Source organism: Saccostrea cucullata, unplaced genomic scaffold, assembly GCF_032062105.1.
Source record: "Saccostrea cucullata isolate Sc308-1 unplaced genomic scaffold, CSIRO_AGI_Scuc_v1 ctg327, whole genome shotgun sequence".
NCBI lineage: Eukaryota > Metazoa > Mollusca > Bivalvia > Ostreida > Ostreidae > Saccostrea > Saccostrea cuccullata.
This window is the reverse complement of record NW_026924594.1, coordinates 6,409-23,194: the sequence shown is the minus strand read 5'-3', so window position 1 is coordinate 23,194 and position 16,786 is coordinate 6,409. Positions and strand designations below refer to the sequence as shown.

General features: G+C 36.0%; 1 protein-coding gene across 1 annotated transcript in view; it reads left to right on the top strand.

The window, feature by feature from the left end:
* The window catches only part of LOC134266800 (kinesin-like protein KIF19), a 30,490-nt gene extending 18,961 nt beyond the window's left edge, over positions 1–11,529 (top strand). Inside the window, exons 9-20 of the mRNA XM_062749026.1 lie at positions 112–259; positions 2,596–2,680; positions 2,907–2,984; positions 3,114–3,175; positions 3,673–3,857; positions 4,155–4,368; positions 4,855–4,976; positions 5,656–5,762; positions 6,001–6,532; positions 6,801–6,849; positions 9,139–9,210; positions 9,358–11,529. Coding sequence (XP_062605010.1) covers positions 112–259; positions 2,596–2,680; positions 2,907–2,984; positions 3,114–3,175; positions 3,673–3,857; positions 4,155–4,368; positions 4,855–4,976; positions 5,656–5,762; positions 6,001–6,532; positions 6,801–6,849; positions 9,139–9,210; positions 9,358–9,464 — 1,761 coding nt within the window. The 3' untranslated portion in view covers positions 9,465–11,529. The remainder of the gene's footprint in view (positions 1–111; positions 260–2,595; positions 2,681–2,906; positions 2,985–3,113; positions 3,176–3,672; positions 3,858–4,154; positions 4,369–4,854; positions 4,977–5,655; positions 5,763–6,000; positions 6,533–6,800; positions 6,850–9,138; positions 9,211–9,357) is intronic.
* Positions 11,530–16,786: the final 5,257 nt, after the last annotated feature.

Sequence of the window (16,786 nt, the reverse complement as noted above, 5' to 3'; positions counted from 1 at the left end):
TTTTTATTTTTATTTTATTTAACATCAAAGAATATCAAATTTGTTTTTCATCTGTAATTTAGAGAGATCTATCGAATCAAAAATTTCATTCTTGTTGCTTTGCCTTTACAGGTGAGGAGGAATGTGACTGATGTGTCCTATCACATAGCTCAGTACACCAACATCATCCAAGAGCTGAGAGAGGAGATCCAGAGACTGAGACACAGGCTCCACGACAAATCCAGTCCCAGGCCAGGGGCCAATATACTCTCTGTACAAGGTATATAAATAAAATCTAGTCCTAGGCCAGGGGCCAATATACTCTCTGTACAAGGTATTTAGACAAAACTAGTCCCAGACCAGGGGCCAATATACTCTCTGTACAAGGTACATAGAAAAATCTAGTCCCATGCCAGAGGCCAATATACTTTCTGTACAAGGTATGTAGACAAATCTAGTCCCAGGCCGGGGGCCAATATACTATATAGATAAGTCTAGTCCCAGGCTGTACAAGGTATATAGACAAAGGTCTAGTCCCAGGCCAGGGGCCAATATACCAAGGTATACTCTCTGTACAAGGTATATAGACAAGTATATAGACTCTAGTCCCAGGCCAGGGGCCAATATATTCTCTGTACAAGGTATATAGATAAGTCTATTTCCAGGCCAGGGGCCAATATACTCTCAGTACAAGGTATATAGACAAGTCTAGTCCCAGGCCAGGGGCCAATATACTCTGTATAAGGTATAAAGATAAGTCTAGTCCCAGGCCAGGGGCCAAGGCTTGTCCCAGGGGGGCCAATATACTCTCTGTAGGCCAGGGGCCAATATACAAGGTACATAGACAAATCTAGTCCCAGGTCAGGGGCCAATATACTCTCTGTACAAGGTATATCGATAAGTCTAGTCCCAGGCCAGTGGCCAATATACTCTCTGCACAAGGTATATAGATAAGTCTAGTCCCAAGCCAGGGGCCAGTATACTCTGTACAAGGTATATAGACAAATCTAATCCCAGGCCAGGGGCCAATATACTCTCTGTACAAGGTATATAGACAAGTCTAGTCCCAGGCCAGGGGCCAATATACTCTGTATAAGGTATAAAGATAAGTCTAGTCCCAGGCCAGGGGCCAATATACTCTTTGTACAAGGTACATAGACAAGTCTAGTCCCAGGCCAGGGGCCAATATACTCTCTGTACAAGGTACATTAGACAAATCTAGTCCCAGGCCAGGGGCCAATACACTCTCTGTACAAGGTACATAGACAAATCTAGTCCCAGGCCAGGGGCCAATATACTCTCTGTACAAGGTACATAGACAAATCTAGTCCCAGGCCAGGGGCCAATATACTCTCTGTACAAGGTATATCGATAAGTCTAGTCCCAGGCCAGGGGCCAATATACCAGTAGTCGATTTCCAGGCCAGGGGCCAATATACTCCTGGCCTAGTGGCCAATATACTCTCTGTACAAGGTATATCGATAAGTGTAGTCCCAGGCCAGGGGCCAATATACTCTCTGCACAAGGTATATAGATAAGTCTAGTCCCAAGCCAGGGGCCAATATACTCTGTACAAGGTATATAGACAAATCTAGTCCCAGGCCAGGGACCAATATACTCTCTGTACAAGGTATATAGACAAGTCTAGTCCCAGGCCAGGGGCCAATATATTCTCTGTACAAGGTATATAGATAAGTCTATTTCCAGGCCAGGGGCCAATATACTCTCAGTACAAGGTATATAGACAAGTCTAGTCCCAGGCCAGGGGCCAATATACTCTGTATAAGGTATAAAGATAAGTCTAGTCCCAGGCTAGGGGCCAATATACTCTTTGTACAAGGTACATAGACAAATCTAGTCCCAGGCCAGGGGCCAATGTACTCTCTGTACAAGGTATATAGACAAATCTTGTCCCAGGCCAGGGGCCAATATACTCTCTGTACAAGGTACATAGACAAATCTAGTCCCAGGCCAGGGGCCAATATACTCTCTGCTCTCTGTACAAGGTACATAGACAAGTCTAATCCCAGGCCAGGGGCCAATATACTCTCTGTACAAGGTACATTAAACAAATCTAGTCCCAGGCCAGGGGCCAATATACTCTCTGTACAACTCTACTGTACAAGGTACATAGACAAATCTAGTCCCAGGCCAGGGCCAATATACTAGGCACAAGGTACATAAAACAAATCTAGTCCCAGGCCATGGGCTAATAAACTCTCTGTACAAGGAATTTAGAAAAGTGTAGACCCAAACCAACAATTCTTAAGCAAATTGTATCAGCCCCAACTATGCCCCAAGACTCGGGTCCAAGGCATAAATAAGGCTAGGTTCAAGGCCATTACACTTTCATCAAAAAGAATATAGGTTCATACATGTCTGTTTCCAGACTCGGGGCCAAAATATTCCCTATACAAGATACATACATATAGATATTTCTGTTCTAAGGACTATGCAGGGCAAACATACTGTATATTTCAGGAACATGTCTAATTTATAGCCTGAAAATCATAAACTTACCTTTTGAGGTTCCTCTGTTATTAGAATAAAATGCAGCTTATCACTATAATTAAGCCTAAACAAAGTGATCTATGGTACTATCTTTGTTTTGTACAGCTGAAGTTGTGGAGGCAAAGAGGGAGGAACTGACCAAACTCAAGGAACAACTGCTCATATCATTCAAGGATCAGATGGAGCTCAGGTACAGATTACTAAAGACTCAATTATATATAATATGGTTTATCCTCTCTCTGAAACTGAAGTCAAAGTTGTAAATGGTTTAAAAGTGGCTTAATTCTTTTATATTATCTAAATAAGAAAGTTCAGAGTTATGATTCTTTCAGCAATGTACTTTTTACTTGTGATATTCTTAAGGAGACAACAACTTACATCTGCAGTGTAATTTATACATTTCTTCCATCCACCAGGAAAAGTTTAATGGAGCTGAACAATGCCTCTATGGAAGTCAGCCTAGAAACCAATAGAAACCAACTCATCATCAGCGAGTAAGTCTTCTGGCTTTGGGGCTTAAAATTTTATTAAGATATCATTGTAAACAGATTTGTAGGTGAACATTAATTTGTATGACTACTTAATATACAAAGTTTGCATGATTTTTTTTTTAATATTTATAGATGGGAGTTGGAGAGAGCTAGATTTTCCAGAAGAAAGGAAGGGGGAGATAAGGCAGACACAGGTAAGTATTGGTCATTATCAGAGGTTATCAGTAGTAATTCTTTGTTAAGGACAAATCCTACAAACTTTTTCTCAGAAATCAGAAAAATAAACAGATATATAAATAAATGAAAATAATTAAAGTTTAACTGAATTAAGTTTTATTTTTCATTCAAAATTTCTCAATTATTTTCTATTGTCATATATAGTAAACATGGAAAGGACTTATATAGGTAGTGCCTGCTGTCCAATCCTGTTAAGTTTATACAAAATCAAATATTGTTTAAAAATAAAAAAAAATATATAGTAAACATTAAAGATAAACTTTAGAATCACTAGTTTACAAATGCCAATGTAAATGATGCCCCTTCTGAATGAATGAATAAATCCCCCATCTTAATAAAATAAATAGTTGGGAATAAAAATTTTAAAAAGAAATTTTAAAAAAACACACCAAATAATATTTTAAAAAGTTTAAAGTGCCTTAGAATTGATATCCTGTCTGTCTATTGTTTACAGAGGATTCTAAGGCTCTGGAGCTGGCGGGAGCCGGATCGGACGACCTCCAGGAGACAGAGGACGTGAAGCTGGCCCGGGAGGAACTCAAGGTGCTTCACGACGAGAAACATCGGACCGAGAAGTTACGTACCACCGTAATGAAGGAACTGGAACAGGCCCGCGTCAAAACTAGACGTATAGAGGAGGTATAGAGATTTTGTCTGAAGAATAAATACCTTAACAGGGAAATTTGTTTAATCGCCATGTTGTGTATTCAAAAATCTTGTTCATTGTCTTATTATATGCAATGTTGTGGAATCAGGCCAAGTTTTATGAAACCAGAATTTTCTGTATAAAACAAGTTTTACTTATTTAGTATACTTTATGAATCAAAATTGCAGACAATATTTGACCTAATCTTAAGTAACAATATAGGTGTATTTTCTTACATGTACTTGGTTACTTGGCTCACGTTTCAGATATTTTATTTCCCTTCTTTGTAGACAATCCCGCATAGAATCAACACAGAAGACCAGCGTGAGATCCTCAGTCTGCTGTGCAAAGTCCATGAACTGGAGATAGAAAACACAGAGACGCAGTCAGCCTGTCTGCTAAGGGAATTCCAAATCAAGCGCAAAGATATGGTGATTTCGCGATTTCGTCAACACCAGAATCTCTGTGATCAAATTATTCGACGACAAAAGAAAATTATGGAAGGTAACTTTAAGTTAGAAAAATGCAAGAAATTAGTTTTAATTTTCGTAAAGCTTAAATTTTTTGTTCATATAACTAATGAAGTATTATCCTTGATATATTCTCAGACTTACAAAATTCAGGTATATTTTTATAAAAAGTGTGTTTTGATGTTCAATTAATGCAGTGAATTTGCATTGGGTTTCTTTTCTTTCTTTTTGTATTGCTATAAATGCCGATTCTCAAAAGAGGTCTAAGAGCAAAAAAATGTAAAGTTCTATGATAAACTTGATTTGTGAATACTGTTTGTGGTGCATTGTGAATACATGTGTTGGGATCTTGCTGGTGATGGTTGTAAATTTTTATTTTTGCCTTAATAGGTAGTGATGAGATTTGCATCTGAAGTTCTACATTCCAATTAACTGATCAAAGTGATTATACCACATTTATCAATTTTTTTCTCCGACATTTTGTCAGTTTAACCTGGACAGAATTTTTAAATTTGCACAGAAAATAAGATAGCAGCCACACAGGACTTAGAGGAGCTGTACAACCTGTATCAGTTAGAACAGGACGACAGGATGATGCTGAGAGAGGACTCGGGGCATCTCAGTCCGGAACTCAGATTAAAGGTTTCTCATAGACATCTCAGTCCCAAACTCAGATTAAAGGTATCTCATTTATAAACATCTCAGTCCCAAACTCAGATTAAAGGTATCTCATAGACATCTCAGTCCCAAACTCAGATTAAAGGTTTCTCATAGACATCTCAGGTATTTCATCAGATTTAAAGGTATCTCATAGACATCTCAGTCCTGAACTCAGATTAAAGGTATCTCATAGACATCTCAGTCCAGAACTCAGATTAAAGGTATCTCATAGACATCTCAGTCTCATACTCAGGTTAAAGGTATTTCATATATAGACATCTCAGTCCTGAACTCAGATTAAAGGTATCTCATTTATAGACATCTCAGTCCCGAACTTAAACTAAAGGTATCTCATTTATAGACATCGCAGTCCCGAACTTAAACTAAAGGTATCTTAAGCTCATCTCATCCCAATCTTAGATGAAAAAAAATACTTCAAGGTTAATCATGATCACATTTTTTTTAGCCAGTCAAAAATATTTAGGTATTTCAATATTTAATACAGGTACTTCATGAATTGTTTTCAAAATTTATATTGTATCTTTTAGACCCAGTTATGAAATTGTTCACTGTCCCAAAATGGCAAAAAAAGGACTTAAAAAAATAATTCTACACACAATACATTGAACTACTCTAATGAGAATTATCCTGTTTCTTGCAGGCTTCGTCCAATTCCAGTAATTACCGTAACCTGCCTGATGAGGTGGATCAGCTGAGTACACTGACAGAGGAGGACGAACGGGGGAACCTGCTGACCTACAGATCTGGGTCAGTAGAAAAATTTACTTGTACCACAAATTCTCATTTAACTCAGTATTACAAAGTCTTACATGTATCAATAGAGTAATTGTTTGAAGAGTAAGGATCTAATATTTCTCTTACAACTTTTTCATAGGAAACATATTCTTAAAATATGTGTGCAGAGAGTCACATTTTATCATACATATGCATGCTGTGCTGTAAATGATGTAGCAGGAAGTTGAATGATGAAGACATTTTCTTACAGTGACGGAGATGACAAACTTTTTTCAAGGAGTGCTCGAGGACTGAAGGGTGGGGCCAGCTTAACAGGTGCTTGGAGGAATGACTCTAATTTAAGTAACGGTGCAAGTGGTCGAAACAGTGATCAGAATGGTGCATTTGGACATCCATCGCCAGACAATAGGAAAGAAATTGCTTCAAACACTCGCAGCATAGCAGCCCTGGCTGCTAAAAAGAGGTCAAAGGCACACAGCGACCTTTTGAACTTGGAACGGCAATTCGGAGGTGAACCTCGGACATTGTATAGAAATTCAGGTGATAAGAGTAATTCGGACAATGATTATTTATCTCCATCCACCCTGGCGAAACATGACAGGAACTATGGAGAACTAGTGCTACCCCCTCTACATAAACCCCCCAGTGAGGATAACCTGGATAACATATCTACAGGGACTAAACAGAGTACTAACACAGACAGCACACTGCCTCCACTGAGGAACGAGAATAATTTCAGGCGAGGGGATATAAAGAGGAATAGAAGAACAAGGGGTTATGATGTAAGTAACATCCTTACATGGTCAAATCTAAGATTAAAACAGATGAAACAAAGTACATGTATATTATATCTGATACAGTATAAGAGGGCTTTGTCATCAAAATTATTTTTGTGCATGACTATTTGATGCATGTAGATCAATGTAAAGCTTAAGCATGGAATTTTAAGACAATTAATTTTTTCTTGATTTTGTCCCCTTCTTTTCCTTCAATCTTTATAGAATAAGTTTTCTGGAATCAATGCTAATCACTTATTGGTTTCTTCACTAGGTAACTCAGAATAGAAGGTCCCAGTCCCTTGGAGACAATGGAAAATCAGGTAATAATAATAAAACAGTGTCTAAGGATGACTCTTTTGTCAGTTACAAGTCAGGTACAAAATCCCAAGCTGCTAAATCTAGAAAACCAGCAGCTGCCAGGGCAAAAATATCTAAACCAATGAGCAAGTCCATGGACCATTTGAATGTTCTCAAACACAGTCAGCAAGAGAGTTCAATGTTTAGGACTCGTCCAGAAATGGGTCAAAGTGCTAGAAATAAACTTCCAGCCTTGGAGAAAAAGTACCAAAGACAGATATCCAGTGCCCCTGAGGAGCAACCTGCAAATTCTTCCCTGGAGATCCCAAGAACTGCAGATACCTGTAGTAGAGAAGTGGAGTTATTGAGGCAGATTTCCAGTGCCCCAGAAGGACATGCCAGTGTTTTAATGGAAGACCCCGATTCCATTGGCAGGATATCTCCAAGGGATTTAGTTACCAGTACCCCAATTCATATTGACCCTTGTTCCTCGAGGAGGTCCTACACACAGATGACTCCTCAGAACAAGTTTTTGCTTGGAGTGACACAGGGCATTGGAGAAGAGAACACACTGTCTTCTATTTACTCAGAGGGAACAGTCACTGATATAATGAAAACGGGGGCAAACAGGCCAGTCACTCAGGGGATGAGAAGAGATCAGACATTTATTTCAAGTGGCTCAAACCTAAGCTTGACTGTTGAGAAGTCAGAGGAAAAAGATCAAGGAATATCTAAGAAAGGCAATAGAGGTATTTCTAGTAGAGGCTCAACCATTAGATACAAGGATAGAAGACAAGTTCACTCAAAAGTGGCTGGGTTTAAGGACAAAGCTCCAGGTAAAAAGACAGTTCAGCCATCCAAATTCAAATCAAATGGAACAGTGAGAGATTCCAATGACAAAAGCCCCAAAACTGCAGAGGTGAACTCTCCAAGAGCATTATCTGGAAACCAAGAAGCACCTGTGAGATCTGAAGACGGTGCTGTTTTAACAAAGGGAGCAGATGAGGATGAAAATTATGAAAGTCTGCCTTCAAGGGAGAATACTGTTGTTGCTGATGCAGATGATGATGTGGAAGTTGGGGAAGAAGCAAAGGACATTGCCAAAAAGGTTCAGGGTTCAACTCCTAGAGATGGTGACAGTACCAAACAATGGGCACAGGCAGCTCCTCTTCCCCAACCTAGAAAGAGCATTGCAAACAAGAAGAAAGAGGGAGTTACAAAGTCTTCTGACTCAGCTGTACCCAGTAAACATACCTCTCCTTTTCCAATAGTACCTCCCATTAAAGGCTCTCACATCAGTGAGAGTATGGAAACAAGCAGTGTCTTAGTCTCTGTGATAACAAATGATAGCTTAGCTTCCACAAATCTAGTAGACAGTAGTCTGCTAACAGAAAATGAATCCCTGAAAAATGATGATAAAAATAGAGATATCTCAAAGGACAATGTCAAATCTAGTCTGAAGACTAACAAAAGTGTGAAGCGAAAGCCATCACAGAAGAAGGTTAGACCATATGCAAAAGTCAACAGCTCCAAACCAGTGCCACAGAAAGTGAAGAAGGCAGACAGTTTCCTGAAGATTGAAGGGAAGCCCCCTACTGGTGCCAGGCCTAGAAGTGCACGGAATGGTCTGATCTATACTCACAGGAGTCGCCAATCAGGCGAGAGCACTGAGACTAATCCTATAGGTAGGCCAGTTAAGTGTGGAGCAGAAAGTGCAGTATTTCACAGTGCAAGGAGTGTTCCACTGGGAGCTGAGAGTGATTCACTTTGAGCGCAGAGTATTCCATTTTGTGCAGAGTTTTCATTTTGAACAGAGTGATGCATTTTTTTAGCACAGAGGTGATGGGGTTGATTACCGCATCTCATCGAGGCAGATGGCTTATCACTTTTTGCAAGCACTTCATAAAATGTACAATGTGTACAGAAAATTTTGCACAGTTTGAGATTGATTTTGGGGTGAAAAGCAAGGAATTTCACTTTGGAGGTTAACTACACAGTTGAGACTCTGCACAGCAGTGCAACACAAAATTATGCATCCAGAAATTTTGAAGTGATATATTATTTGCATGATTTAAACTAGCACAGTTCAGAAGCTTCAAAGAAAATTACATGAATCCAGTTTTGTAACATTATTTTAAAATCAACAGTATTAGATATTTATGTAATAAACATGTATTTCACTTCTTTCATTAAAAGTAAAAATGAAATATATATTTCAAGCAGACAGTGTAGAATGTTATTGCTTTTAAATATGGTGTAGATGTATTTTAAAATCTATGTCCATTAATGGAAAGATAACTTGTATTTTGCAGGTGACAGTAGGGAGTGGACGCCCCCTGGTGTTACAAAAAGAGGTGGCAAAACTAAACGCTTCAATAACAGAGGTGAGAATTTATCTTTGTCTAGTACGTAACAGGGTTGTATTATAACCAGGTGACATTTGACTTCTCGTTTATGCCATCTTTTCTTTTTATTTAGTAATCCAGAAAATGTTGTATCTATTTATGAGCTTTGTGTTTTATGTATTTCAGGGTCAAATGAACATAATGGCAACACAAATAACAGGAAGAAGGCTCCCACAATCCCCTCGTACAAGAAGGGGGACATAACTGTGATGGGATTCAGCCTGCCTCGATAGATCTCTGCTCCTTCACGGCTATAAATTAACTTGTCTCTGTCTAAGTGAACAGGATCTTGCCACTTTATTTTTCTAATAAGTCGCTATAGTGTCTTATTGTACGTTAATGAGAATTTAAAGTGTGCTTTGTTTACATTCCCTGTATTCCTGTTTGTAAGCCTGTATGTTATAATGGCTGAAGAAAATTTGAATTTTTTTATACCCTAAATAGAAATTACAGACCGTCCATATTTATTTACTTGAATAGTCATGATAACGTTTAAGGAGAAAAAAAAATGAAAATGCTTACATCCTCTATGAAAAAACACATTGGCACTGTTAAATAATTTGTTCCAGGAGAAAATTCAATTTTTTCCTTAGATATTTTTTATCTCTTAAGGAAAGTGTTATTTTTTATGTGACTGCTTGTGAAACATTTTTTTAATCGTATGAATGTTTTTATCGTGTGAGCAATGAACTGCATGAAATATTGTGCCAATTAATTGAAAGACCTTTATTTTCACAGACATATGAAAAATTTTGTTTAAATTCTTGTTACCATTTCCTGATCACTGTTATTTGAATATTTTCATATGGGCATATTACTGTGAATTTAAATACTTCAGAAATCTAAACTGTATATGAAAAACTGTGCTTGACTAAAAAAGATACAGACATTTTTAGTAGAGCAAACTTGCTTTAATGTTGCAGCAAAGATATGCTCTGCTTCTCTTATACCGGTAATCCTATTATATACAACACTATACAACAATGTAATTTTGGTTTCTCCTGCAGAAATACAATATCTGAATATGCATGTATACAAAAATATTAAGCTAATAAGGACTCTTGTAACTGTGATTGTGTTGGTTTTATTTTACTTTGGGTAAATTTTTCATCTTGCCATAAGAGAATCTGTGATACGAGAACTGCTGATAAATATCTGTTTTTCGTGTAATAACTGTGTAACCAGGTTGTTGTATGAAAGAGTTATTCTTTTCATTCCGTGTCATCTTTTTTTCTTGTTCATGGAAGACTTTATTCTTTACAATCGATATTAATTCCTAAGATTATGATTTTCCTTAATAACATAGATAGAACTAATGCGTTACTACCGGTATTTTATAAAATTTATTTGAATCCTGATATGGAAAAAAAATATTGGCAAACCTCATTTTCTTAAACAAGATGGGACCAAGAATAAACTTTGAAATATGATTAAAGATATGTGGTTTATACACATGAAGAAAAAAAGGTCGATACTTTGACATATCCATTGTATTCAAGTTTTAGATACCAAAGTATGTACCAGATTTCTTTGATTTTTTTTTTTAAATTATTTTACGGAGGAAATCCCACAGTACTAGAGCTACCGTCCATGCATTGTATTTCCTGTCAAACTAAATTTTTTTTCATCTGTTTATTGTTATTTATCATTGTTTATTTTTTAGAACAAATTTTCTGTTAATCTGTTATTTGTTTTCTTTATTTTTTGTGCTTGAGTGAAATCATGCAATAATATTTGGAAATGTGTTACTGAAGGTTTTTTCAGTAAATAGAAGGAATTTGTTAATGCAATGTAAATATTTTACATTATAGATAAGTCTGCTGATACTGAAAAGTGACCTTGAATTAAATTCTAAAAATTTATTTTGAAATTGCTTGACATGAGCTTGGATTTCTGGAGCTTGGAAATTTTGATTTTCAGACCGTGCACCAAAGTAGTACTGGGTACCTTAGAGATGTATGCCACACCAAATAAATCATATTTTTCAAAAACAATGTTTTAAAGATTCTGTAGTAAAAGTTTGGTGTTGTGAACCTTCTTAATTGTTCGCATTACCCGGTATTTGATTTTGAATATTAGTCATAGATGGTAGATATTTTATAAACATTTGAATCAAATGACATTAAATGAATAATGTATACTTCAAGGACTAAGAATAGAATTCTACATTTTATCATTTGGAAGAGGGGGGAGGTATTACTTAGTCATTTACATTTCTAATTAATGTTTCAATAGAATGAATTCTTGTTGCATGCATTGTAATAAATATGAAATAAATCTATTTATTTGATAATTTTACCTCCATTGTTTTGTTCCCTGTGAAAGTTGTAAAAGAAAAATTTTCACTTCCATCCAGTTATCTGTAGGCTGAAGGTCTGTTGCAAAAAAAAATTCAAACATGAACAGCTGATGAAGGAGAGGGAAGAAAGCTTTTATATCTAAAAATGTGAATTAAATTGCTTTCTCAAAGTTCTATTTTGACCCCTTGGACTTGAAGTTTTGACTTATTAAAAAAAGTTAACCTTGGCAAAAGCTGCTGCACCTGAAGAGATGGAGTGCTCATATTTGACATGACAACTTTCGATGATTAGTGACCTCGACCTTGAAGCTCTGTCTGTGTCACAAAAACTTTAATATTGTTCATAAGTTACTCTTAAGGACATACGCAGCATACTTACCCACTGATAATTAAGCTCCATTAATCGAAGATTAGGGAGTATATAGTTTTTGTCGTGTCCATCCATCTGTTTGTCTGTATGTCTGTTTTGTCCGTAAAAACTTTAACCGTGCTCATAACTTTTAATTTAGTGGAGCCATGAGTTTCATATTGCACATGTACAGGGTGTTTCATAATATATGTTACATTTTTAAATCTAATTATTTTTCTTACCTATCATACTTCTATTGCAAACTATATATCATTTTAAACATCAAATCCTGCATTTTTGTTCCATGTGAAAAAGTCAAGGCAGTCATGGTGTTACAATGATTAATTGTGCTATAAACGCAGATATCATAATTTAAATATTTTTCGAAATGGACTTAAGTTATGCACTCTGTACTGAATTGTAAAGCTGCTTTTGTTTTCAATTCATGTGTCCAATACTCATTTAGAAGTTGATGAAATACATTTTCCAAAAGTATAGAAGCTTTCTAGAATGCTTATCAGAAGGCTTATAACAAGGTTAAAGGACAGGGGCAGGCAATATGTGATAAATGATACGGTATTCCAGAAAGCCTAAAGAAGCGGAGATTTATTTTGTGAAATGGAGACTTTTAGTGAAGCAAACTTATGAGAAAAGTGTCAGATAGAAAATTTCAGAAATTGATGCTGGCAATATTAGCATTTTCAGCATACATTGAACTTTGAAATATGATTTAAAGTTAAAAGCCTACACATTTTCAAAATGCAAGGAAAGAGCTTGACCTTTGCATTCGACAATCTCAATCTTTGGGCTCTTTTCTATAGGGGTTCTTAAGGAACAGGGTCTACTATCCTAGACCACAGATACTTACTGAATGACCTCAAAAAGAACATAGATCTTCAAATGATGAGTGTCTACGCAAAAATATGTGACAAGTTTATTCTCTATACAAATTTCAAGGGGCAACTTTCATTTGTTGTTGAAATAATGGAGATCATTTCGAATTTGTAATGGGAGCTTATTATGGGCGACGGAAAGGGAAAAAAAGACGTTTATGCAAAACTAACAATTTATTTTTATAAACATACTGAAATACAAAACAGACAACCTTAAAAATAAAATCAGCAGACTCGTTTGCAAAATCAACAGACTCCGATGCAAAACCAACGATCGCCAATGCAAAACTAACAATCATTCACTGAATTGACGCTAGACGGCGTGCTAAAACAGACATTACCTGAATTAACGCTAGATGGCGCGCAAGTTTTTCTACGTCATCTTTATTTGTGTACTTTCATAGGAACGTGAATGATTGTTAGTTTTGCATTGGTGATCGTTGGTTTTGCATCGGAGTCTGTTGATTTTGTTTTAAAGGTTGTCTGTTTTTTATTTTAGTATGTTTATAAAACAAGTTGTTAGCTTTGCATTAACGTCTTTTTTACCCTTTCCGTCGTCCATAATGAGAGTGACGCACGAAATCAACGAACATTGGTCCCAGAGGAACATTGATGATTCCACAGTTCTAAATTTAGATCAGCCACTACCAGGAATATATCAACTACATTCTCTCGAATTTAGGGAGGGAAATTTTAAGACATTAAATTCCTCTTTGTATTCAAAAAGTATTAACTCACGTTTGATTTTGCCGCCCTTATACAGTTTTTGGACTAACTCATCCACCAGTTCATTAATAGCTTCCCGACTTACCATTTAGCAGTGAGGTCGAGAGATCTTCGTGCCAGCACTTAATGTGACACAGGACTCGGTTTATACGATCTCCTCCGAAAGATCATTGTCCAATCCAGCCGAGGGATTCGAACCTGAGTTGTAAGGATCAACTTACACCACGACACTACAACAAATGATCTGACCACTGTTCCACGTAGGGCTTATCAAATCGAATTCCCTTAGTCTGTAAATGTACCATTCAAGTTTTGCCAACCTCTTCAAAGTACTGCTTAACAAGATTTGTGTGGACCTGGTCAGGTTTTGGTTCCTTAGGTTGGGGTAGCATGGCCCGGATGTCTACGATTTCTGGGTGTTCCTCGCCCGTATATCCAGGAGCCGTTTTCCGGGGATCCATTGTTGATCTGTTAAATCTGAATGTTGCAGATAAGTTATATGTTCATAAGTCAGGCATAGAGTAAAATATAGTTATTTTGTATCTTTAACATGTTTGTTTTTTTAATGCCCCTATAATCCAGGATTCGGGGGTCGATAGTTTTTTTGAACTGTAGGTTTGTCTGTCTATCTGTCTGTTTGTCCGCAAAAACTTTAACCTTGTCCATATACATATAACTTTTGATTGGATGGGTCTGTGGCTTTCATATTTTGCCTCTGCAGTTCTTGTGACTAGACTTTCCGTTGGGTACTACCAAATTTGACCTTTTGACCCTGACCTTAGAGTTTGACCCACTTTTAAAAAAACTTTTAAAAATTAGCCATATAATTTGAACAGTTGGTAGCTGGGCTTTCATATTTTATATGTTTATCACTTATGAGAAGACCTTCCGTTGGATACCAACAATTTTGACATTTGACCTTGACTTTGGAGTTCGACTTGCATTCAAAAAACTTCAACCTTCGCCAAAAGTTCACTGTTGCCATAAAGGGCCATCAGTGTTTCACAAACGCATTTTGTTTTTTATTAATTTTATCTTTGTGTGTTATATTTAAGCAAGATAAATTATTTCTACTATTTTTATTGGCATTTTTTTATATGAGTAAGTAAAACGACTCAAAAACTATGTAGAAAGTCCCTGTTAGACTTTCCCTTTTGTATCCCGCTTTTAATTGCCAAAACAAGGGAAACGTTTTATCTTTGTATGGAATTTTTAAGATAGATCAATCATTCCTCTTCATCAACATTTTTTACTTCAACATTTCCCTTGACCTTAAGGACAGATGATACAAACAATTTTTTTTCTTTGGAGGAGACTTAATATCATGTCACAAGTTTAAAAAAGAGGATAATTCTTAGATTTTTTTCTCCTAAGAACTGGAAAATGAAATAGCAAGCCAGGTGAATTTTATCAGGAAAAGCAAAATGGTAAAAATCAGCCTATATGATATTGCTGATTTCTTGTCATTTTGCTTTTCCTGATAAAATTCACCTGGCTTGGTATACTTTTCCTAAGTTTATATTACACTTTTAGCACCAAATAGCATGTTCTGAAATTTGTTTTCGTCTGTAAACCTTTACTGAGTGTGATTTGTCTATATTTGCTTTTATATTGAAGTATTACCAATATTTTCCAAGTCTATTTCATTTTTCACTTCTTAGGAGAGAAAAATCGAATTATCCACTTTTCTAAACTTCTGACATGATATTAAGTATCTTCCACAGAAAAAAAAATTGTTTGTATCATCTGTCCATAACCACACTTTTTTTATGTGTGTAGCTCAGACTCCAAGAAAGAACGATTGACAGGAATCGGGGAGCACTTGAAGAATGAAAAAATATTGAACTAAATGAAATTATAACATTCTATTGATGTATTGTCTTTGAAATAGGAGTGACAAATATTTTCCATATAGTGTCTTTATTTTTGTTTAAAAATAACTCGAATCAAGGTTAGATGAGTCATTTGGTACAACATGTTATATTTTTTAATACGTATTTCTGAAAATTTGTTATCTTTGGCCTGGGTCATCTCTCCAGGTTTCAGAAAAATATTTGTGTGTATTTATATTCAAAGAAACAAATAAACATTTGTAAAATTACATAAAGAATGAACTTTTTAAAAGAAAAAAAATGACAAATGATTTATTTATGAATGTGTTGTTGTTTTAATTTTATTTCTCACCTTATGTTTTGACACCGTAAGACTTATCAAAAAACTTTTTAGTTCATGATACTGGATATTTAAAGTTATTCCAAAAAACGGTTTTAACTTCGATGCAGTTATTGGCCCTTTCACCGTTAAGCTTGTTATCGCTACTCCTCAGAAACCGTAAACCATAGAGATACAGAACCTTCACCATTGTCTTAAACTAATTTAAGAGACTTTTCAATCTATTCATTGCTAAAGCTTTCTTTGACCCCCTCAATGAGTAATTGCCCCTGAAAGTTTATAAATTTTACAAAAAATTAAAAATTTTCAAAACGAAAAGTCGTAGAGACATGAAACCAACTGCATAACATTCAATGACCTTTTGCCTTCAAATTCATTTCAAGGTCAAAGGTCAAGGTCATTCCAAATATGAGAAATAAATTTCTCTTAATAGCTCTTATGTCCTTAAACATATACTATCTATCTTATGTCTTTAATATGTACTTTTGAAACTCTTTAGAAGATATAATTCTTGGCCCCTAAGATTGACCCTTTAAAAAGTTGTTGCCCCTTGTGCTAAAAACCCTTGTTATTGCTACTCCTCTGAAACCGTAAACCGTAAAGGTATGAAACCTTCACCAATGGCTTTGCCTAATTATGGGGACTCTTCAATCTATTCATTGCGAAAGTATTCGGTGACCCCTTCAATGAGTTATTGCCCCTGAAACTTTTTGAATATCACAAATAATTAAAAATTTTTAAAATGACAAGTCGTAGAGACATGGGACCAACTGCATAAGATTCATTGACCTTTGACCTTAAAATTCATGTAAAGGTCAAAGGTCAAGGTCATTCAAAAATGAGAAATTTAGCTCTTTTCATGTTTCTTTTGTCTTTCAACATATACTTAATGTCTATGCATCATTGATATGCACTCTTAAATTTATTTCAAAGATTTCATTCTTGTCCCCTAATATTAAACCTTTTAAAAGTTATTGCCCCTTGTGCAAAAAACCTTGTTATCGCTACTCCTCCCAAACTATAGACGGTAAAGACACCAAACCTTCACTAATGTGTTAAGGGTCTTTAGGCCTAACTTCATGTATAAATGCAAAGGGATCTGATGACCCCTAATAC